Source organism: Calonectris borealis, chromosome 2, assembly GCF_964195595.1.
Source record: "Calonectris borealis chromosome 2, bCalBor7.hap1.2, whole genome shotgun sequence".
NCBI lineage: Eukaryota > Metazoa > Chordata > Aves > Procellariiformes > Procellariidae > Calonectris > Calonectris borealis.
Genome location: NC_134313.1, coordinates 147,828,658 through 147,853,827, shown reverse-complemented (window position 1 = coordinate 147,853,827; position 25,170 = coordinate 147,828,658). Strand labels below are relative to the sequence as shown.

General features: G+C 39.3%; 1 protein-coding gene across 1 annotated transcript in view; it reads left to right on the top strand.

The window, feature by feature from the left end:
* Positions 1-24,933, top strand: part of ITGA8 (integrin subunit alpha 8) — a 113,718-nt gene extending 88,785 nt beyond the window's left edge. The window contains exons 27-30 of the mRNA XM_075143847.1: positions 1,768-1,881; positions 15,471-15,572; positions 22,826-22,948; positions 24,177-24,933. Of these exons, the coding sequence (XP_074999948.1) occupies positions 1,768-1,881; positions 15,471-15,572; positions 22,826-22,948; positions 24,177-24,263 (426 nt within the window). The 3' untranslated portion in view covers positions 24,264-24,933. The remainder of the gene's footprint in view (positions 1-1,767; positions 1,882-15,470; positions 15,573-22,825; positions 22,949-24,176) is intronic.
* The last annotated feature ends 237 nt before the right edge of the window (positions 24,934-25,170 follow it).

Sequence of the window (25,170 nt, the reverse complement as noted above, 5' to 3'; positions counted from 1 at the left end):
TTTGAAGTATACATGGAAAGTGAATGTTGCTCCAGAAAATGACTGACTAGCCAAAGGTAATTCTTTGTAAAAATTTGGGGTTTTTTTTTGTCAGAACTTTCAAGTTAATTTCATTTTCATCAAAGCATTTTCACATAGAGGAAAAACGTTCTGAGAACCTCTTATTCTATTTATACTGTTTACTAAACATTTGGTTTCTCTTCCATTAGTTCTGATGTTACAGTGTTCTGAAAATCACTACAGGCTAAATGCATTACTAAGAAAAATAGAAATATGTGTTCAAGTCCTAAAATGTCAGCCAACAGTAGACTTTTTTGCATACTAATGATTTATTTTGTTAATATGTGTTTTTGGCCACTATGATTAATGAAAACAGCTCTCCTCCTTTCTGCAAGGTAAATAAGTCTGGTTGGAGGATGTTTAAATATGAAAAGCTAAATAAACAGATACTTTGAAATATTAATTTTAAAACAAGGTTTATCGTTGCAAGTTCCAGGGTTTACAGTTTCATTTTCAGGCAGATTTAGAAAACAGTGATTAAGCATACAGCTTCTATTTAACCTGTAATAAGATAGAGATTTGTGGCAAAAGCTGTCTATAAAAATAGAGGATTCCTTAAGGGTGTTTTCAGATCTGTTACATACATCATCATCTCATTTTCTGAAGTATGGGCTTTGGTAGTGCAGCCATTCTCACTCTCCCGAGGGAATGTACTTGTGAAAACTTAGCTTTGCTTTCGAGGTCACAAGACCCTCTGTCATGAGTGCCAGTAAAGCATCTGTAAGGGAAGGATTCTCTGCTTCGTTATAAAAATATGAATCAATTAAAACCTCAGCCTTCCTCCTGAATCAAACCAAAACTTTTCAGGTAAAACCCATTTGTGTGTATAAACCTATACATCTTTTTACATACACTTTGGATGGGGCTTTGAGCAACCTGGTCTAGTGGAAGGTATCCCTGCCCATGGCAGTGGGGTTGGAACTAGATGATCTTTAAGGTCCCTTCCAACCCAAACCATTCTATGATTTTTCTGTGAGGTCTTTTCTTCCTTTCTACGCCCCAACCAACCACATAATTTCTGTGGTTACTCCATGAGAATCTGCTCATTCCCTTCAGTGGCTTCCAGTTAGCTTTTAACCTTTTTTGTGACATTCTTCTGGCAGACTTTAACAGAGTATATAGTTTTGAGTTGCATTGCTTGGCTTTTGTCTTCAACCCCGTGTATGAACCAGAATCACTGCTCATCAGGAACATTTCATGGACAACAAGTTTCAAGTAGAGCAACTAATGAATCTCAGCAAATGTTCTGGCTGCTATAATGTAAATATCGGTAAGAAAACCAGGAGAGTTAGGAGAAAGATTTAGGAACATAAATAGAGACTTCAAGCATAGAGAACAGAAAAAAAACGTGTTGAAATCAAAAAATGACTGATAGATAAAGACAAGCACATGCTTCAAAGGATTGATAAGTACCTGGAGATTTTAAGAGTTCTTCAGACTAGATGTTGTTGAAAATTATTACTTTTGTTTTCATTACTACAGGTAGGTGGTTGTATTCATTGGTGGTGCAAAAAGAATCTCCCCCTTGGTTTATAGTTCTCACAATGACTCACGGAGTATCTCATGTATATTAGATGAAATTACTGATTTTAGACTACTTTTAACTCTTTAAGGGAAAATTGATTTGGTTTACTAATTTATAGCATTTGAAAGTGATTATATACATTTTTAAAGCATAGGTATGATTTCCCTTTATTTTGTACACAGAACTGTACAAATGTGAAGTGTATCCTAATTTCCTGCACTGTGGGACAACTGGAAAGAGGGAAGAGTGCAGCGCTAAAAATCAGGTCCCGGCTATGGGCCCAGACATTCATGGAGGTAACGCACACAAAAATCTCTTTCTGTACACAAAGACCCCTGCATCTTTTATTTGACCAGATATTTAAGAATACAAATGATGACATTAAATGGGCCAAATGCAAATCCTTTTTGTTATCACTTTCTTTGAAGATAACATCTCACTGCTTCCTGTTCAGGTCACATGCATGCTGCTTACTTTGCTTTTTCTCACTATCACTCCCTTTCAAATTCATGTCCTGAATCTTTCCTGAAATCTTTCCCAAGATTATTTTTAAACACCTTTCCTAGTTTTGTTTCTGCTTTCCTGGACTGGCCCAAATCTCTTAGGTCTCCATGATATGCTCTGCATTTATCACATCTTTCCCAATGAAAGGTTTTTCTTGGTGCCAAACAGTAGATGGTGTACACTGTGTCCAGCTTAAAAATTCATTGTTATTCGTTCTCCGTTAATCTGGGGAAGAGTAATATGTATCAAGCTCATATGACATACAACACTTCAGTGACTTACCACTAAAAAGAAGGGACAGTGCAGACCATGGAAAAAATTAACTTCTCTTTGCAAATTCTTGCATTTCCAACTTCATCTGCTCTCAGAATTTTATTTGCACTGCATAAGGCAGAGGGATTGCACTGTGAGCTGTTACCGTGCAGCTGGCCATGTGTCTGTCGTACTATGCGGTTGTCACATCTTTAAAACTGGGCACGACATTGAGAAATTTATAATTCAGTTTGCTGTTACCAGGAAATAACTGCAGATCCTATCTTGATCAAACTGATTGGTTATCACCTTCCTTCTTCAAGGAATTTAGAATCCCCCGGTCTTTCTACCTGGAATGCAAGAACCTTCCTGCGTTCCCCATAGCTGTGGGAGAAGAATGACTTATCCCCACAATAGCTCTTACCCGAGAAAGAGAAGAGTGAGGATCTTCAGCTTACAACAGAAGCTTTAAGTTAAGCTCCTCACACCTTTTTAAATTAATTTCTCCCTTTCCTCAAATGTGAAAGTAGATAAAAGAAATTCTTCCTCGCTTAACTTGCTTTCCTGGAGAAACAAGAGAGCAGATGGGACAGTATTTACAGAAAGCTGAATGCCAGCTCAATAGCTAACCATCATGGCACCAAATCCACAATGGGTGCATACTTTGGAGGTCATGGTCTCTCTTAGTGTACTGGACTATGGCAGTGGTTACCGAAAGGATGACTTGAAAGGTCTTTTCTACCTATCTGTCAGGGCTTAAGGTCACATTCTGTGTTTCTTCTGCCACAGCTATTAGCACCATTATGAAGAGAGCATAGAACTATCTGGCCTTGCCTGAGGGAAAGTGATTTCTATCTAAATCAGTAACAAAGGACATCTTTTCAGATACTAGGTGAATTAATTCCTGATTTGTCAGTACATTTTCTTTCTATTGACAATCAATCCCAAGAAACTTTCATATCCTCTCTTCAGTTCCCTTAACACAAATACAATGCTTTTAAGAGGAGGTACTTCATTTACATATTTAGCAAATGTGTTTGAAAGGCTAGACTGGAGGTACTTCATTTAGATTTGCTCAGTGAGTCATTTGCTAGCGGGGAAAAAGGGCAGGCCCTGGTTCAAATTTAAGCCCAAAAGCTTGACAGCTTGGATGTCTCTCTGTCCTTCCAAATCTGGGTAACTGGGATGGACATCTCCTGGTGTAAGCTTTTGCAAAGATCTTATAAAGTTTTGCACAGAAAATATCCGTATGTAAACATCTCTGCACTCATAGGAAAAACATATGTATTGAAAAATATGATGGGAATTTTATTCCAATTTTTTCTAATTCCACTAAGAGACTGTTTGACCTTCGCACACTGGCGAGGCCCTGTTAAGTTCAGTTAGGAACTTAACTGCCCTAGTTCACTGTTCCTAACACATAGAGACAGGCAGGGAGGCAGAGCTATTATCGTTGGCTGGAACAGTCTGTGATAATTTTGACCACTGCAGTGTCCAAGCAATATCACAGTGAACCCTCCCCATCATCTTCACCAAGCAAAAGATAAAGCTTAGCTCCCTTAGCTAGCTACCTTACTGGGAACTGGACCTGACATCTTGCAGATCCAATCAAGTTTTTCTGTTCATCATTCTGCTGGTGAAATCTAATTAACTCTGTAAGGGCCAAAACCAAGGTCTTGTGAAAAAACAAACACATAAATGAAATCCCTTGCACAGATATTTAGATGACAATTTTTTAGGCTATTTACAGCTATTTCAGTGGGAATTAGGCTCATAAAAGTTTTTCTAAGTCCAGTTTAGTATGTAACAGAAATAATTATAAGAGATTAAAGCTAAACAAATTTAATGAGAAACAGAGAGTATTCCTCCAAGTTTTTGATTGTGACAGAGGATGTGTAACAGTTGGAACAAACTAGCTACCGAAGACATGAAATCTTCTTTTCTTAGTGTCTCTTAATAAAGGCAGAATCTTTTCCTAGAATGTAAGCTTAGTTAGCCTGACTTAGGTTCAGAAGAAGGATAACTGCATAAAATTCAATGGCGTGTTTAATGCAGGAGCGGTGAGACTCGTCTTAGCTAATTTTAGTCATCTGAAAGTTAGATGCCAAAGCTGGTTGCCTAACTCTGTAGCCCGTGGCAAGACAGAGAGGTGTCTTCAGAGGATGCTTTATCCAGCTGATTTGAAACACCCATCTCTGCCCTCCTTCTGATCTGGATGGTGGAGAAGGGTCACAGCTGTGCCTTGGAACACAAGTGTGTGTAAACACACCAGGCAATGCCAGTGCTGCAGTCCCTTTAGCTCCTTCTTGCTCCTTAATAAGTCCTGCTTGCTATTCCTGTACCTCCCTTCACTCAGTGAGCTTAAGGCAGAGGTGGAACCTTACACCAACCTGTGGGCAGGGGCAAGGATGAGCCATCCTGTAGGCTCCCTGGGTGCAGAGACCTCATGGCAAACACTCCTACAAGTACATCTTTTGCTTACTCCACTGTCCTTACACACCCTTGCTATCAAACAAGGCTTTTTATGGGCTGTGATAATTTTACCTCTTATCTGTATCCTTAGGAAGCATTTCTGTTTCCTTCAGATAGTAACTCACAAGCCTTGTAAAGGCTCAGAAAACTCCACTTAAAGCAACAGGATTTTCTTCTAAGTATAAAAAGAGAACTGTTGCATTTATGTCTAAGAAGCTGCCAGAATAACATGTTCCCTGCTTCACATGCAAACTTACATATTGCGATTTGAGAGAGCAAATAGTGTGATGGGATCTGGTTGCCTTCCTCCCACTTGCCTCAAAACAGTTCTCTTTTTCACAGCCCCTTTTAAAATTAACAGTTATACAGCCATCACCATAAAAGACTGTAGAGCATAATTAGTTTCCTAAAAAGGGCATAATCTGCTCTTAGTAAGCCTGTAAACTTCTAATTCCTAAGGTTATTCCAGAAGTAAACTAAAGTATACCTAAAAAACGATTGCTGTTAGGTAGGCTGAAATCTGCAGATTCAGACTGAGGATTAAAATACAGTAAAAATAATCAGGATGTGGTGATTCTGAACAAGGAAGGACTGCTTAAGGACCAGACCGAACGCCACAGTCATGGTTTTGTAAAAAAACTTAGAGGAAAAGTTGCTGTCTCTACAGCAACATTGCAAACTCTTCTGCACATGCAGTTAATGTACAAAATTTTCATATGCCAAAGAAAGCAGAATAATGGTGACATACAGCATTCCTCAACTGTGTTGTAATCTAAATGAAGATACGATGATTTGCAGAAGAGTTTGTGCTCATTAAAGCTGAGAACACACTGTCATTATGTATTTTTTCTTATAGATATGCCAATGCAAACCTGATAAGAATTTGATTGAAATTGATTGATTAATGCTAGGATGAAATAATTCATGTTTCTCATTGAAGTTATGTGGATCAGCTTGTATATTTTGTTGCCACAAAAGATCAGTCATGTATTGAGTGACTCCTTCCTCTTCCACTTAGTTTAACTGACAACAGCTGACCCCTTTGCCTCTTGACAGTTGTCATCTGTCACCTTAAAACCCAAACTCCCATAACAAATAACAGTTAAATGACATGCAACGATGAGACATGTTTGAGTAAATAAAGCAGCCCAAATTTCCCAACCAGCCAACAAAGATAGAGACAGACATTGTGCAAAGGCCAAGAAGAATCACAGACTTTTTTGGATTAACTTCAAAGTCTGGCTGTAAATATGAACCCTCTAGTAAAGCTGACTTTTGGATTCAGACTTGCTGATCGAGCAAATAATAGCCTGATTCATGCAAAAGAGAAACAACCTTACATGGTTATGTTACGTTGTGTTCTGTTAGGGCTCTATTATGTCCCCATTTGTCTAATCATGGTATTTATGAGTCATCAGAGGGAGATCCAAGGGGATCTTGCCCAGCGTTCTTTGAACTCTGATGGCTACTTTTTAATATAAGACTCAAGAGTTGACTAGTAAAACATCTGTTTTGAAAATGTATTTCTAAATGATGAATCTGTACCATCTGTCTAATTTGCGACAACCTTCCAGGCTCCAAGCTCTTTGGACACTTATAGCACTGTGGGAAGTGGAACTCAGCTCATTCTTGACTATTATTTCAGCCTGTATTGAAAGTTCCTGACAATGATAAAAATCTCCTCCTGAGAGAGCTTAGGGAGGCAGTAATGTAAAAAAACCACAGAGGGTGTGCGAGGTTCCCAAGAGGTTTGAAATTTATTTTATTTTCTTTTAATTTTATTGAATATAATTGTATTGTTTCTTTCTTGACTTTTAGACAGTTCCAGGTATTTGAATTTGGCACCCCTGACTGCATGAACTTCAATAGCTAGAAGGGAGAAAAATCTAGTTTTAAGCTGAGAAAGCTGAAAAGCAACAGAAACATGGCAGACACACTGTAATAGGGTTCTCCCTTAGTATACAAAGCAATGTTTTGGCTTCTCTGTTAAATACTTGTTATTTCAGTGCTTCTGAATATATGCTGCTCCTGTTTCTTTTTAGATGCCTAAATATGGAAATATGTGCTTGACATAATAAAGGTGAGGGGTGCTGCAACACCACATCTTAAGTGTCGGGCCCCAGACTGGAATCCAAAACCTGAAACTAAATGCCTAGGCTCCCTATACAGCATACAGAGACAATGAGGTGCCTCAAATTGACTTGCACTAACCATCAGGGTGGTGCATGAGGGCTATCCCTTATCAGGAGGATAGGCACCCAAATTAGGATTAAGCGGGAATATTTCCACCGTCTCAGAAGGCAGAATCCAAAAATTACTCATGAGGTACCTACAGCATTAGTTGAAAGACTTAAGGAGCACTTTGTTCATTCAATATTCCATGGCAGAAGCTAGAGCTGGCAATCTGGCGATTAGAGAATTCATGACAGGAAGACATGAATTCAATTCCCTCCTCAGCTTGAGAAACCCCACACCCCTGCTTTATAGAATGATGGTGTTCCCTTCTGCTGAAGCTGCACCTCTACAAGGACATAAAAAGAAATCGAGAGGTCTGGAAGGGTATAGAAAATGAGAAAGAGCCTGATGTAATACCTTGTTATTTTGGGCCATCAGCTAGAAGTCCTCCCAGTCCTCTCATCTCCCTTTGCCTTCATTGCCTGGCACCTGGAGCTATCATGACTGTTAGAGTGCATGCTCTAATTGTACTTCCTTGATGAGAAATTGTGTTGAGAATCTCCATATTTTACTATTGGTGAACTCAGAGACTCTTTTTAGTGTGGTAGAAATCCTCTGGGCCAGATAATGCTTTTGGACTGAGGTTCAGTTTAGCTGCACGAAGGCCGTTGGAGGCAGAATGCAGATAACCGGTGCAGTGGGCCACACAGACTGTCCTCTGTGCAGCACGTGTGTGTTTGCAGAGGCTTGGAAGTCAGAACAGAGGTGAACTGATGGAGGTGGTCCAGGACAGGTGAGAGATCTAGCTCTTGTATAGGCTCCTTTATTGAATTACTTTTCTCCCTCTCCTCTTTACTGTGGGAGCAGTTATTCCATCTGTAAGTGGGATATGACCCCAAGGAACAACAGTTTCTATCCTCAGCACAGAACCTTTTTCCGTGCCCAGTGGAAAACACCTCTGTCAAGGGAAGCTTGCTTAGTGTTTTCAAAGCATAAATCTGCAGCCAGCCTAAATTCCCTATTCGTGGATGGAAGTGGGGAAGCACCAGAAAAATTAGTGAGAGAGAGATCTTGGTCTCTCACTGATTGCCATATGTAAGCCATATATGGAAGTTTAAGTACATTATTTTAATTCAGACTGAGAACTAAAAGGCATAAATTTGATGCACTGCCCTTCAAGCCACATATAATAACAAAAGGAGGAAGTCGTCAAAGAAATCTGCCTTTACGTCAAACAACTGTTGTTATTTGAAAAAATAAAATAAGTAAAAAAGAAAACTGTGTGTGGCCAAAAATACTGTATTATGCTGGGTTTGATTGTTTATGTGGAATAAAGGCTAGGAAAAAAGAAACCTTGGCACTGGACTGAACTAGCTGGAGGTTTTTTGGGTGTGAGCTAGTTTTGTTTTCATTCCTTGTTATTTAAAATAATGCCAAAATGTTAACAAGAGCAGAACATGAGACTCTTGCTAGATGTGCTAAAGTATAGGTAATGTCAGGTGTATGAAGAAATGAACATCTTAAATTGATAACAATTAAAATCTGTATATTAAAGTGTTCTGAAATCACAACAAAATACCTGCCTTTATTGTAATTTAAAATAGTCTGTTTAAATGAATGTAAAAGATAAAATATGTGAAGTATAAGAAGTTAATGAGAGAGATGAGGATGTGTTGATTTTCAGATGAGTTGTATTGTGTTTGGTCACAGATACATTTGGGTGGACATTACCCTCTTGTTACAAATAGCACAAGTACTTTTTGACCATGCACAGAGTCATACATACATTTTTTTAACAAATTAATACAAGAACAAACAGTTGTATGACCTCTACTCTCAGCATTTATGTAAGCTACTCTATTTATTGGCAGTAGTTCAGGTTTTTGGAGGTATGGGTCAAAGAAAGCAAGCTAATGAATTCCCAAAGCATATATTTAAAAGGTAACACCATATTGCTTACCCTCTTGTCTCTAAAATGTGCCAGACTCCAGCAGACACGAAGGGAAACAAGTTTTAATCAAGCAGGGCCAATATTGTTCTAACAGCACTGAACTCTATATGCAACAGACCTAAGTTCTGGGGAGGAAATTCCACTGCAGCATGCAGCTTGCCATAGAGAAAGGGTGACTTCACTGGGCTACATCTAAGCAGAAAAAAAGTATTTCAGAGAAGTTGAACAATGCTCCATAGAGGCAGTGGAACAAAGTCATTCTGGGGAGTCTCTCCAGTAGTTAAACTCTTCAAACCTGCAGAAGAGCAATGACCTGTCAGACTTCTTTAAGCTGCTAAAAGTTTTGTTCCTCCTACCCTCAGTCTAGCTCCCTGTGGGCCAGATTCGTCCCTGTATTTTAGTCTGCTCTCTGACTAAGAGGCCTCCTCCATATGCCTTAAAGATGCTTTGGGGAGACTTCAGGTCCTTGCCTGAGCTTCCTGCAGAAACCACCAGGATTCCACTGGAGCCTGGAGAACTCTCCTTCAAATTGTCCAAGATTTTCCAGCACTTCCCACGTTATTTCTGTTTGTCTCAATTGTACTTAGGGAAACATTGCACTGAATATTTATTGAGAAGACTTTCCTTCATTTCTGGATGCTTCTGTGTCTCACAACTGTTAAAGAAAACAAAGGCTTCAGTTCAAAAATCTATTTGTAAAACAAAATGTGTAGAGAGAGAGAAGCCTTAATAAATACACCAGCAGGGATCTACCACCAAGCGACACAGGGGATGGCCGTGTTTTGCCTGGTTACCAGTATATTGGCAAACTACTCAGCAAAGCACACAAGAGCAGGGTCTGCTTGTTCTACCACAAGGGGAACCTCAAAAGGCCCATGTAGCTAGGGCTGGGCTCCCTACTGTTGGTCATTAGGCACTGACAATCACAAACACCAAATTCCTTCTTCCCCTTCCTCTGAGCTGTAATGAAGTCCTCAGCTTGGATTGCAAACCACAGGTCCTGCTGCTTCCAGTAAACACTGAATATTTAAACATATGCCATTTAAAAAATGATATGGTAAAGAAATGCTGTTTCTCACAAATGACTTGAGAATTATAAACAAGGCTGTAGGAGAGGCAGCTGCCTGTATCTCCAAGGTGCTGGTACAAGTAAAAATCCTGTTTGCAACTGATGCTGACCACAATCGTCATTTTAAAGCCCTTTGCCACAAACACATAATTCTGTGAATGCAGGAAAATATTCTCTAGTCTTTTATATTCCCCATTCCTGTAAAGCAATGGAGATGTGCAGCATTTCCAGGAGGCTAATGAAGGGTCAAGAAGAGTTGATAGCTGTGGGCACAACCCAAGATTATTAACCGCAGCCAAGCATTAATCCACAAGAAGTACCCCCCTCTGATGTTCTTATTGCTGATACAAGCTGAAAATGAAGTAAGCCATGAATAGTAGGTGAAAGGATTTATTTTTCCATGAGTGCTGTGTTTCCTTGATACGATGTTTCAAGAGAGTTAATGCCTTTACTGTACCTTATCCAATCAGGCTGTGTGTCTAATGTCTACTTCTTTAATAATATAACATACCCTGCCCTCTCCATTACAGATTACTTTTATAAATCATATAAATCATATCCAGAATCCTACTTAATATGAATTGCTTAGAATTGAAAACATAAGGCTTTTATTCTGAATGCAAATCATTGCACAACTACAGAAACATGTTGGGACTTTGTGTGAGAAGTCTAGTCCTGTAGAATAAAAGATGAAGAGTGGCTTGAGTCTGAAAAAGGAAAATAATTAGTGTGATAAGGAAAAATTATTTTTCTGAAGACCATCTCATAAATGTTTAGCACCATGAAAGTGTATAAAAAATACTTACTTGCCAAGACTAATATTAAATCGGACTGATTTTTCATTTCAAACACCATTAATAGAAAAAGTAGTTCCCTTTCATTAGATGCCATCTATGTTAAGGAGCTGATTTGACTACCCCTATGTAGTCACATGAGGCAGTTTTCTTCATATTGTTCATTTCTAATATAGAAAGGAGAGGTTAAATGTTTTGATAATAAACATTCAGCTGCTCTCAATATTTTAAAAGAACAAAATGATGGCATAGCCAAATGAGTTCCAGAAGGCAGTAAATGTGCTGGCTTCATGTCACCAGTAAACACACACATGTTTGAAGAGAAAACTAGTTGTTTAAAAAGAAGACAGAATGGACAAGGCAAATACCAGAACTACAACTCTGGACCTCAGGAGAGCAGGCTTCAGCCTTTTCAGGGATCTGCTTGGAAGAACTCCATGGGAGATGATCCTGGAGAAAAGAGGGATCCAAGAGAACTGTTGATTCTCCAGGATCACCTCCTGTAAGCTCAAGAACAGTCCATCCTGACATGCTGGAAGTCAAGCAAAAGTGGCAGGAGGCCTGCATGGATGAACAAGGAGCTCTTGGTAAAACTCAAAGATAGAAAGGAAACCTAAAAGAGGTAGAAGCAGAGTCAGTTGACTCAGGGCAGGGACTGGGTGAGAAATATAGAGACACTGTCCGAGCATGCAGGGACAGAGTTAGGAAAGTAAAAGCCCACCAGGAACTGAGGCTAGCAAGAGACTTAAAGGGCATCAAGGAAGCTTCTATAAGTATATCAGCAACAAAGGGAAGGTTAGGGAAAATACGGGTCTTCTGCTGAATGGCATATGGAAAAGGCCAAGTTACTCAATGCCTCCTTCACTTTGGTCGTTACTGGTAAAATCTGCATACAGTAATCTGAGATCTCTGCAACCAGAGAGAGAACCTGCAGCAATGAATATTTACTTTCAGTGGAAGAATATCAGGTTAAGGGAACATTTAAAGAAATTGGACATACAAAAGTCCAAGGGACCTGACGGGATACACCTACAAGTGCTGAGGGAGCTGGCCTATGTCAATGCGAGACCACTCTCAATTATCTTTGAAAGGTCATGGTGACTGAGGGAAGTTCCTGAGGACTGGAAGAAAGCAAATGTCACACCTATCTTCAAGAAGGAGGATCCAGAGAACGACAGGCCAGTCAGCCTCATTTCAATCCCTGAGAAGGTAATGGAGAAAAAAAATCTGGAAGCCATTTGCAAACATCTGAAGGACAAGAAGGTGATTGGGAGTTGTCAGTGTGGATTTACGAAGGGGAAATCACGCTTGACCAACCTGATAGCCTTCTGCGATGAGATAAATGAGGTTCATCTTGGTCGACGAGGGGAGAGCAGTCATTGTTTTTTATCTTGACTTTAGCAAGGTTTTTGACACTGTCAAAATGAATGAAATAGATGGACAGAGAGGTGGATTCAAAACGGACTAAAGTGCCAGGCTTAAAGTGTTGTGATCAGCAGCGTGAAGTCCAGCTGGAGGTCTGTCACTAATGGTGTACCCCAGGGGTCAATACTGGGGCCAATACTGTTTAACATCATTAATGACTTGGATAATGGGACAGAGTATGCTGTCAGCCAGTTTGCAGATGACAGAAAAGTGGAAGGAGTGGTTGTTGCACCAGATGGTTGTACTGCCATTCAGAGGGACCTCGACAGGCTGGAGAAGTGGGTTGGCAGGCATTTCATGAAGCGTGACAAAGGGAAATGCAAAGTCAAGTACCACAGGAGGAATAACCCTATGCACCACTACAGGCTGGGGGCCAACCAGCTGGAAGGCAGTGTTCTCGCAAAGGATCTGGGGGTCCTGGTGGGCACGGAGTTGAACATGAGCCCACTGTGCGTGCCCTTGCAGCAAAGAAAGCTGACAGCCTCTTGGGCTGCATTAGGAAAAGCATTGCCAGCAGGTCGAGGAAGGTGACTCTTGCCCTCTACTCAGTACTGGTGAGACAGATCTGCAGTGCTGTGTGCAGTCCTGGTCTCCCTGGGACAAGTGAGACATGGACATACTGGAGCAAGTCCAGCCAAGGGCCACAACGATGTTAAGGGCTTGGAGCATCTGATATACAAGGAGAGGCTGAGAGAGCTGGAACTGTTCAGTCTGGAGAAGAGAAGGCTCAGGCGGGATCTTATTCTTGTGTATAAATAACTGATAGGAGGCAGTAAAGAAAACAGAGCCAGGCTCTTCTCAATGATATCCAGTAACAGGGCAAAAGGAAATAAGCACAAATTGAAATACAGGAAATTCCATTTAAACATAAGAAAAAACTTTTTACTGTGAGGGTAGTCAAACACTGGAATAGGTGGCTCCTAGAGTTTGTGGAGTCTCCATTGTTGGAGATGCTAAAAACCCAGCTGGACACGGCCCTGAGCATACCGCTCTTGTTGACCCTGCTCTGAGCATGTGGTTGGAGTAGATGATCTCCAGAGGTGCCCTCCAACCTCAGCAGTTCTGTAAAAACTTTAATTGGGCCATGGTCATCAAGCTACATCCATGCTGGCTCCCAGGTTTAGGTTATGCTTATTTCAGGTCATGTTCACAAACAAATCTTTCTTCATCAGTGAAGGAAAGAAACAGTAGCCCAAATTATGATGGGATCTTCTTACCTCAGTCTTTTGCTCTACAAAACAGCTGAAAGGGGAGAAGCATTTCTTAGAGAGGGTTTATCCCTTTGATGCAACAGGAAATTCCAGAGAAAACCACCACCTAGCAGGGAGGAAAAGATGTTGAGTAATTACATAGGAATGAAGTCTTGTCAATGGAGCAGAGCTCCTAAATGTGCCAGAAGCAGAAGGAAGGAGAAAGAGTTTTGCAGAAGGGGATTTAGGAAGTGACAGTGACGTTCCAAATACGCTGGACTGTAAGCAGCTGGTGCCAAAATGAAAGATTGCATTACTTACAAGGCTCTGTCTTTCCATAAATCAGTAGTCAAATACTGTGTTGAATTCTGGTCATCGTATTTCAGAAAGGATTGAGACAGGTAGCAAAAATGATTAAGGGCTTCAAAAACATTCTCATACAAAAGATTAAAATTGTTTACCTCAAGGAGTCTAATGTAAAGGGATATAATGAGTCATAACTCCTAGCCCTCCGGATTCCAGTGGACACATTAGCACTCAACTATCTAATACTTTACAGAGCATATCAAAGCACTTTCAAAGGAGATCCATATCATTACCCCAACTGTACATGGAATGGGATATACAAGATAAGTTGCATGTAGTGTCACCCAAAAAATCAGTTGCAGAAATGGAATTAGAAACAGGTTCATTGACTTCCAGAAGAGCATGGTAACCACTCAGCCATCCTTCCTTCGGATAAAAACAAGAAAAAAGAGCACATAGTTCGAGTGCAGGATCTTCTGTCTGTAACAAAATAACAATCAGTGAAATTGAAACATGTCAAATTCAAGGTGAACTGAAAGATTTATTTGATACCTGATGTACTTAGCCTTCAAAACTAACTGCAGTTAGATGTTGATGATGCCAAGAGCTCAACAGGATTCAAAATACGTGTGTGGAAAATATTTGTATCTATTGTAGTAAATGTTGCAACCATTAAGATTCTTTTAAGGGACATACACTTTCACATGTCAGGGCTTATGCCAATTCATAACAGATTTAGGCAGATATTTTTCCAGTGGACATACCAGCACTTAACTATCATTTCAAGGCAATTTGCACAGAGTGGGAGATTACTGTCAAGGTCAGAACAGCACAATGAGACACACAATTGGTCAGATGTAGTGTGTCAGTGCCTACCTGGCTTCCAAATGAGGTGAAAGCACTAATTAAAAGTCACAGCATGAGATATATGATGTAACAGTTTTTAGTCATTCTGAACCAGGCAAGGTAATGCCTAATCTAATCTAACCTCATCTAATAATATTTTATAAATACAAGCAAGTATAAATGAAAGCCAGAGAACTGACAGAGAGGTACATTTTGTTTTGTCTGCACATCTTTAGGTTTGTTGAAGTGCTTAATGAGAGCTATCTAAATATTTTAGTAGGCAGCCAGTTAAACAATGACGGCTATACATTCCTATTGTAGTTGCACAATGTGGTAAAAAAGCAAGGTGAGTTGTTCTGGATTTTTTGAGCTCTACTGCAATAGGAAATCGATCACACTCTAAGTGAGGTGCAAAGATGTTTGTTCCTATTGTTGTTCTTTGATGGGAAGGCACAGCCATTCCTTTGATGCTATCAGGGAGCTCTACCTGCCTGGTCTCAACGGAGGCTTGGAAATCTTCTGAAGATACCCATGTTTCTTGTTGGGCTTGGTGAGCAGAGGCAAGGTTTTAAAACATAGACACCCCATAAACCTTCCCCGTGCTTCAAACTCACCAGTCTCCTGTTTCGGAGAGAAATATAAGAAACAACTGTATGTGTCTTTCTGCATATCTAACCCTTCTTCCCCACTTGAACATGCGGTCTTTGTATTTCAGCTTCATGCTGTATCATGTGTTTGTCTCGTGGATACAGACAGGTCCCAGGATTGCTGTCCCCTTTACCAAAAGAAACCATCTTTGCCTTAGGAAATCAGTGCTCTGTATTTTTTCTCTGCTTATTTCTCATAATGCTTTTAAGTATATACATGGGTTTTAATAATTTCTTTTTTTATGTAATTTCAGAGAAAAAATGATCTCTATACTCTTTCTTCCAATGTGTCCTTCGAAGTTAAGAGCATGCCATATAAAGTGCAACCAGCAAAGCTCCCTGAGGGAAGCATAGCAGTAAGTAACTGAAAATTATATCTTTGTGTGAAGCACATGTATTTGGTCATTCTGATCACAGCTGTGAAAGTTTTTATAAATATTGAGATCAGTCTTTTCTGTGTTTCTAGTGTAAATTCCTGAAATAATACCTAAAGGAAATACCTTTATTGCTTTCTGTGAAAGTTGCTGATATGTGATACTAATTCCATTTTAAAATAATTTCTTGCTGCATTAATGTGCAGGCTGCTTTATTGCAATCAGAATGGATTTTTCACTCAGAAGAAAACAACAAAACTGTGAAAGCAAGTGTCTAATTACCTTGTTTGGATTAAAAAAAGCTGGAGGAAATTTTTGTGCAAAATCCAAAATCTTGTTTCTGTCAGGTTTAGAGATCTCACTCTTCCCCCAGTCAGCAGTTCTTTCACACAGGCTTAGGGATGCTCTGTGGCAACTTCTCTCTTATCTGTATTAAACGTCTTTGATACCCTGATTTTCAGAAAGGTCTGCATGCCTCTCTAGCGTTTCCACCTCACAGCACATCAGGTGCAAGATGTGAAATTACCTGGTAATCCCTATAGATGTGATAGATAGATACTAAAGTACCTGCCTTATTTGCAGAGCGAGATTTGTATGGCCCTGTATTACTATATGAAAAATTAATCTTGGAGGTGTAAGTTTGATTTAATTGTTTGCTGGTGCCAAAGCATTGAGTTTGGGGAGCAATTTAAAGGAATTTGCTTCTTACGGTGTCTAATATCATGGTTAAAATTCACTCTTATCTTGTCATTACTGATGGAAATAAGTAAAATATGAGTGCAAAATTTGATTCCAGTGTAAGAGTAATCTGAAATTTCAAGGCTTATGATTCTCATCTTTATAAAGATTTATCATTTACAGTCCTTCTTTTAAAAGGTAAGCTCAGTAGAAACTTTTCCCAGTTAAATCCTGGTGCAAATACATCATATCAGTCTGTTGAGATGTAGTGGTAGGGAACAGAATACTTTCTTATATGGAAAACCAACATAATAAAACACTTTACAGCTTACATTGAATATATTTTAGAGGATATAGGCTATAAAGTTTTGTTTTGAACAAGCACAGATTGAATAGTTATTGATACTTGCTCTGGGAAGACACAAGGTGAAATCTCAGTCCTACATGCTCAGTGATTCCAACCTCTAACATCAGGAGAACCACGATTTCACCAGAGAGATTTGATGCTTAATGCAGTATTCATCCAGAAAGGTTCAAAGGCACCAAGCTGACAGATATACTCAGGCTCTTTTTATTTTCTTGCAGCATGTGTTCCATACCAGAAACACATGTTGTGCAGAACTCTGTTGATAGTGGTACCTTCATCTGGACTGAAGTGCTTTACCCCAGGTGATAGCCTGCTGTTCTCAGCAAGTGTCAGATGATCTACCAAATGATCAGATAAGCATTTTATTCTCTTACTCCAGCCAGTATAATGCTTGTTATTTGCTGCAGATGATTTACAGCAAAATGCCTGTAATGGCAACTGTAAAATGTTGAAAAATGATAGCGCTTTTATGTTGTTTCATATCTGGACATGGCAGTGGACGCTTGCCAGCTCTACAGCTTGATGTGTTATATGCACAAGCTCTTTTGATGTTCCACTTGCAAGAAGAAATATTTGCTTGAAGTTGGGCAATGCTTAATATTTTTGCTCCTTCTGAAAAAGATCACTGGTTGTGTTTTAAAAGTTTCCAAAGATTTATTTGGAAGTTTATGGTTTTCTTTCAGACAATGCAAGGGTGGAAGTGGAATAAAGATTTTAATATTTTAAAATTAATTGTCAAAAGTATATATTTAATAATCATCTAACACCTTACAGTTTATATAGTGAAGAGAATATATTCTAAAAGAACAGAGCATATGTCCTTCATTTAACTCATACAGCACTGGGTTCCAATATTGCAGGCTGATATATATATTTAATTTCAATGGTATAAATAATCCTGTACACATCAGTAACCTACACAGTCATATATGTATATGCTTACATATTTGCAGCACTGAGGTCTTTATTTCCATCATCATGGAATATAGGTCTATATCTTGAACAGAGGGTTATTAGACATAGATGTGTGAAAGGTTATGTAAATGTAAGAAAATCTAAATCTTTTATCGTAAAACATTAGAGTGAAAATGGCATCAATCAGGAAATTAGCTTGGAACTTAAACCAAAATCCACTGAAATCAATAAAAGTATTTCTACTGTTTTTGATAGGCTTGGAATTACAACTGTGTATTGTACAACTGGTTGGATTTCCTTGCTAACAGCTGTATCATTCAAGAGAAAATGGTCATTTTTTCTTAGAGGTATTATTATGGCAAGTAATACTATCCTACTTGATGAATTTCATGTGCAAGGTGAAATAATACTTTTTATTACAGAAAGTATAGAGTTAGAATAAGCAGTAATTTGTTCCATTTTAATTTATGATTCTTGAGCCAGTTTTGGAGTTTAATAAAATATGATTACTTTTCTTAAATGCTTGATGAGATCTTCAGAGGGGATGCCTTTAGTATAAACTGTTTGACCAGTGTCCTACAGTGAGTAAAATTGATTTCAGACAAAGGCTTTTAACTCTTTTTTAGCTGTTACACAGTGATGAGTACTTTCATTTTAAATGTGCTTATATTGCTTATGAAATATATCTGCACAAACATTTGTAAAGTGTAAACATAAGTGACAATATTAATTATGACTCCAAGCTCAAGGGAGCTTTTACATTCTATTTTGAGCATTTTTTCAGAACATACAAGAACATCATGCTGCAAAGGTTGGATGGGAACATGCAGGAGTACTAAAGAGTTCCTGTTTCTCAGTCTCTGTAAGCAAAATGAGTAAAGATTAGAGGAAGGTCATCATGGGCAGTAAAAGGAGTAGCATTAGAGTAATAAATAATTTAGCTAATTTAGCTACTGTTTCTAGAAGTAGCAGATTAAAAAATTGAGAAGTTAATTTTACTTTTTTAAGTGTGTCTTTTAAAGGACTAGAGGGAAAAAATAGCTTTGTGAAAATCTCATTAGCAGGAACTGCATTCTGACCATTGATGCTGGATGTTTGCACTAGTAAAATCTAATTCCCATCTGTCGGATGAACCGGCAGCTTACCACACACGCTTCTCTCTGCATTGTGCTGCCTTCCAGTGGAATCAAAGACAATTTTGAAGCTACATTGAGTAGCACTAAAATCAGGAGCAAAATCCAAACTGTACAAAAATCAGTGGCAAAACCCCTAATATTTCTTTTCTTTACTTACAATGTGCTTAACTGTGGCACACTAAAAAAAAAGGAAAATAAAATCCCCCCTATAGAATTACTTTCATGAGCAACAAGTGACTTTCATGGAACCACAACAGTGATTCTGAAGTTAAGACTATCAGACAGCGTCCGTGCTAAGACAAACTTGGATTTTATTTCCAATAGCAGACAAAGGCTCTGTCTGTAACTCTCAAGTTGGCTCCATCCTCATCTCCGTGCTTGAGCCAGATGGCATTCCTTGTCATCCCTTTGCATACAAAAGGTGTGAGATGTTCAGCAGTGTGAAAGGCCAAAAGTCAGACGGCTCCTCTCAAGTCTGTGAGGTGTCCTTTTCACCAGCCTGACAGAGAAGCAACCACTGTTTTCAGTGTTCAGTATAGGAAAGTCGTCTAGCCCGGAACGGAGAGGAAAGCCAACATGCATCTAAAGTACAGCGCCAACATGCAACACTTGTGTAAAAATTCCACTTCTTCATATTGGCCACCTCTGATGAAAACAGATAAATCCCTCCCAAAATGTTCCCTGGCTCTGATCCTGCAGTACTAAACCTACCACATGGAGAAGAACAGAAATCCAAGCTGAATAATGCAAACTTGTCTTAAATCAAAATCATACGTAAAACTGTTGTGGACAGCATGGGGTAGAGGAGGGACAGTCTTCTGTGGATATGGTGAAACAAGGCAGGCAAAACTGAAAGGATGCTTTGTTTCTTTCTTCCCCTCCAGCTTCTGCCTCAGCTCTGTGGGTGTTCAGGTCTTGCAGTGTCAAACTGTTCACCAGGAATTGCATTAGTAGCCCTGCAAGTCTTTGTATAGAGTATAAAAGGAGGCAGCCGAGGGGCGTTATATTCTGCTGGTAATGCACACAGGCAGGAGTGAGACTGATGACTACATACAATCCTCTGCTTAGGAAATAAATCTCAAGCACTTAGCACAACCCTTCCCTTGGCTTCAACAACCTAAGACAAAGAGGATTCATGAGAAAAGGGTGTGGGTGCGACAAGATGGTTTTAAGATTTTAGCAGGCAAATATTTTATTAGCCATTGGCCTCACTCCTGCTACAAGAGAAGAGAGATTCGGCAGTTTTGCAGCAGCATTCTGTTGATAGAGGATAGACCTAATTTCTGCTGGTTTACTCATTGCTGATAATCTAAGGATTATAAACATGATGCTCTGCACTTCTGTAAGATTACGGTTTCTTGGTTATATTTCAACATTTGTCAGGCTCCAGCTGAGCTACTGAAATTACACTGTAAATTGCACTCTACTGTCTGTAAAGGCAGAACGACAGAAGGAAGAAGGGCGAGAGGATTATGAACCCATGCAGTACAAGCGAGGCTGAGCACTGCTACACTACTCATAATTGGTTACAATGTGTCCCCAGGAAGACCCAGATGTCCTTATCTGGATCCATGCTGATAGGTGCTCTGTAGGTATCACAAGAAGAGCTAGGTTGCTTTATTGTTTTCAAAGCCTAAGAGGAAAGAAAACACAACACGCAAGTGCAGCAAACATCTAGGAAGTAGTACATAAAAGAAGACATTAAATAGCTACATAGGTACTTGTAGTTGCATACGCTACTATCAGCTTTACCCAAAGCCTAATGAAATCCACCATCCCTAATGAAACTGACTGTTTCCACTGATGTCAAGAGGATCGCAAACATGCTTTGAGGTCTGGATTCACCCCACCTAATTTTGAACAGTGAACTGAAGCACATTAGTTAAGAGTCTAGTTGCTGTGCTCCTGTGCAACCAGTAGGCAGCCCTATGAGTTATTCAGATCCTCAGTAACACCAGGCAGCAGCTTAGGAGGCTGGGGAAAGGGATGGTGTCCCTGCAGTGGCATAGTCGATCACTTGGTCACACCAGCAAGATATCTGTTGGGACCCAGGGGTGGGATTTCTTGGGTTTTTTTACTGATTCTGTTTGCCTTGAACTAATTTTTTTCTTGCTTTAATTGCCTAACATATTTATTCTTTGTATATGCTATCTTTTTGAAGTCTTGGAGAGTAATAACTATTTACAGCTGCACTAGAGAAGTATATTAGCTGAATGTGTTTGTTAGATCAACGATGGTATGGCCAGCATTGCAAGCACTTAATCTTCAGGATACAGGTCAATGTTAAAGTGTTAACCCCAGAAGGACTGGGCAGTGTCTTGGAATTTTCTGTGAAACCCTCAGTGTAAGCTTTGGTAGAAGGCAAGTGGTATCCCACTTAAAAAGTTTGTCCCTAATTTCAACTATGATCTGTGTCCCTTAACAGTGAGGGATACTGTAAAAAACATATGCATCAGTAGACCTGACCAGACTGCCGTCTTTCTAAGTGCTGTGTCAGAATAGAGGACAGTTGGCTGCACAGATGAAGTAAGTGGAAAGGACTATTCCAAAGTGTCTTCGAATTAAGCATGACGGTAGCTGGGAGACAGATCTGCTGGTGCTTGCAGAATGAAATGTCTGAGAAAGTATGCTGATCATGAGAAAGAGTGAGAGAGGAAGGGTCTAGATGCTGCAGAAAGGCTGAAATTTGCCGTCTTCAAGGAGAAAAGTGAGAGACACAGAAATAGAATTAATTTTGAACTGGACTACAGAAGCCAAGGGACAGAGTTGTGTCCAGTCTCCAAACTTAGGATGCTGTTCCATGAATGAAAAAATTAGCATTGTGCTAAATTTCAGGTGCATCAGCCAGTGAGTTAATAGCAAAAAAAAAAGTAGAAAGAGAATTTGCAATGAGCGCAGATCAGGTACAGGGCAATAGCCAAGAAACTTATTAAGAAGAGTAGATTTCCTAGCTGTACCTCGAGCACTGAAGAGGAAGATCATTTGAGAGTTTGTGTAATCGGTTTGTGTAATCAGATTTCATCTTGTCATGAAGAAAGTAACTTCCATCTGTTACATACTTATCCTGTTTAAGGGAGAATAGGAGTAAATGAGAGCGGTCCAACAGAAAACCCCAGAGAGAAATAACTTCCTAGGCTAACAATAAAGAGGAAAGTTTGACAAAATAAACTAAAACTGAAGGGACATAATTGTGGCTGTGGAGCTAAAGAAAGCTCATTCTTTCCCACTTGGGAGCAGCAGGGAGAGAGCAAATATTCAACGAGATTGACTAAGAGCCTTCCAAACAGAGTCTGAGAGCGTAGAAGAAATTTGGTACAAGGTATGGAAAGGAGAGTGAGGAGGAGGTTACTTGTGTGGATGGTCCCAGAAGGAGAAGTACAGAAGGGTTATTATTACTCCTTGTCAAGATGAAGGTCTAAAGAGAGAAGTTTGCCAGTCAATTAAAAACTTTGATAACTCATATTATACACACCTGCTGCTTTCTAGAGCCTTAGACAATGAGAGAGCACGTTTCATGCTTATTTCCCATTTAGGTAATAGTCCGTATGCTTGGCTTCTTTTAAGGAGCGTAATAACATACTGTGTGTTAGGCTTTATCACAAGGACAATGCACTCTGCTTGAGTTTCATTTTTGGACTGCTTAGCTGAAACACAAGTCATAGGAAAAAATGTATACTGGTGTGTCAGCAGAAATTAAGAATAATGTAGCTGGTATCTATTGTGGTTTGAATTAAGAGTTTGGGCTGAAGTCAACCATTGTTTCAGAGTAATTCAGCATAAGTCAGTTATACTGGCCTAGGCTGTACCAGCATACATGTGAGCAGAACTTTGCTCCTTGAATCTTCTTGAAGCATCTGCACAGAAGGGTATTTTTTGCTACTCTGTATTAAGTGAAAATTATTTGTGTGTCTTACACGACAAGACTTTTGTATATGTGTGAATCCCATTTCTAGTAATTATCATGAACAAGTGGAAAGGAACTTGCAGTAAATGAAGCCAACATGGGACAATTCCAAGCAATGTGTATTTCTAATCTGCAAAATGCTATTGAAGTGAATGCTTATAACCTCTGTATTCTACTGTCAGGTTTGCTTTACTTGTTTAATTTTTGTTCATTTAATGTATTCTTTTCATTTCAGATCAGAACATCTGTCGTTTGGTCCACTCCAAATGTCTCCTTTGTAATCCCTTTATGGGTTATAATACTGGCAATACTTCTTGGACTATTGCTACTAGCTGTGTTGACCCTAGCTTTATGGAAGGTATGTTGCATTATTAGTGTTACTGTTGCCTTTAAAAAAACCCTAAAAGATACTGGATGATACTAACAGATAAGAAAAAGAGAGACTGGAATTTTGTGTTATCAGTTTGGAGCAAAAGCAACAATACACATGTGTCTTTTTTTGTTTTGGCATTTCTGACATGCTAGTGTCACTGACCTTTATGCAGGGAACTTGTTTTCAAAGTCCTCCTTTATTATTAAAGTCTGGTTAGAAATGGGCATACAGAGTTTGGCTCTGTTTCCCAAGACCTATGATCCTCTTTTTCAGGATGTTTAGGTTCAAAAAGAAGTGACTCTAACTTTGTTTTTCCCTGAATACTTCAGGAATTGCCAGTTTTTGTCAGCATGAAGTTTTGAGAATTAGTTTTTAGAAGATTTCCTTTTATATGAGTATGTCATACCTTCTTTTTTTAAAGTTTTCTAGTTCTGTGTTGGTCATTACATTCCCTTCACAAGTTATAAGACAAGTTACTGGAAACTGCCATATTACAGAGAGCCAACATTCCCATTAAAAACAATTAAAATAATTTCTTAAGTTAGGATATGACTTAGCTGCCTTTAGCTGCCTAAAGGTTATGGGTTAGGCGTCCAGCCTGTGCTAACTTTCCAGATTCGCCTAGTCAGTGAACAACAACAGCAAAAAGCTATGTCTAAAACATAGGAGGAATTACCTTTTGGTGGTACTCTCCTTTGACCTCTTGTGAAGTCTGCGTAACTTTCAACCTCTCGACGAAAAGGGTAACTTTTAGGCAGTTAAAGTTAGGTGAGAGGAATCTCATGTTTAGTGATCTTTAATCTAGGTCAGAACACTGTCCTGTGCACATTTCCCGACACATATTCCATCTCTGTTACTATTACTATCTGTCAATCTAAATATCTTTTCTGAATGTCTTGCTGAACTGAAATTAGCAGTTTTCTCATTAGAGTCAGTCAGTATCAGCATTCAGACCAACTTTACATCTCCTGCAAAGACAGCTTTCATTTTAATTTTTAAAGCTGTACTTTGGAACTCAATGCCTTGCACCTACATCTTTAATTTTTCATAGGGAACAATTTGAATAGAAACAAAAAAGCTTCATGGTCTATCAGCCTGCCATAGACCTGTACCCGACCTTTCAGGCTGACTGAGTGAAGAATCAAACTGCAGCTGAGACTTTCTGTCGTTGTCTTACCATGACGCCTTTGTTAATGTTGATTGTTTTCTGCAGTGTGGCTTCTTTGACAGAGCTAGACCTCCTCAAGATGACATGGCTGACAGGGAACAACTGACAAATAACAAGACTACTGATGCATAGAGGAAGAGAGTGACAGTTCAAGTCAGAATTCTGCCTGAGACGAGAAACATGATGAGGATTAAATGAAGGATTCCTTCCACCAGTCTTCCTTTGTACCTGCAAGTGACATGGTGTTGTAATCTGATCTATGCAATGTTCTGAGAACATGCCACATGATGGCCATCCTTGCCAAAGAAAGCAGCTTATCACTGCCTTACAAACATATTCACCACTGAACAGAATGTTTATGCCATATTCCAGTCAGTCTACATTTCAGCAGATGCTTTTGAACACGTGTGGTATACTGAGATGCTTCCAGAACAAGCCCAAATCTCCCAAGGAGAGAACGCCTGTGTTGCTGTATTGTCTAGAAGATGGACCAGGACAAAACTTCTGAACGCTACTGTATCATGCAGAATACCTTTGACACCTCCCTAAGAATAAGAACTTTTATGAATTTATGGCTCAGGGAGACAAGCAATATATCAGTACTGTGAAAGTACTTCTGAAAAACAAAGGTAGTCTATAAAGAACTTTATAGATGGGGCACAACTATTTATTTTTCCACCTTTTCAGGATAAGTATCTGATATAATCATCAACGTAGATTTTGAGAGAAGAAAGTAAAAAAATAGAAATCATGTACTTACCTTGCATGTAAATAGAAAAGTAAACCCATTGTACACACAGAACACATCTTTCTTGGCTACAAGGTGTTTTGCAAAGCAGAAGATTTATGCAACTCTTTACAAAATAAGACATGTGATAAACAAGTGTATCTTTCAACCCAGAGCTGGCAGTGTCACACCCAGATAACTAAATCCATGCACAGTATGGAGCAGGGGATGAGTTACCCTCTCATTGCACTGCTGATGGCTGACACCTGTACAGCTGACACAGGATACAGTCATTTGTGAAACATTGATTTA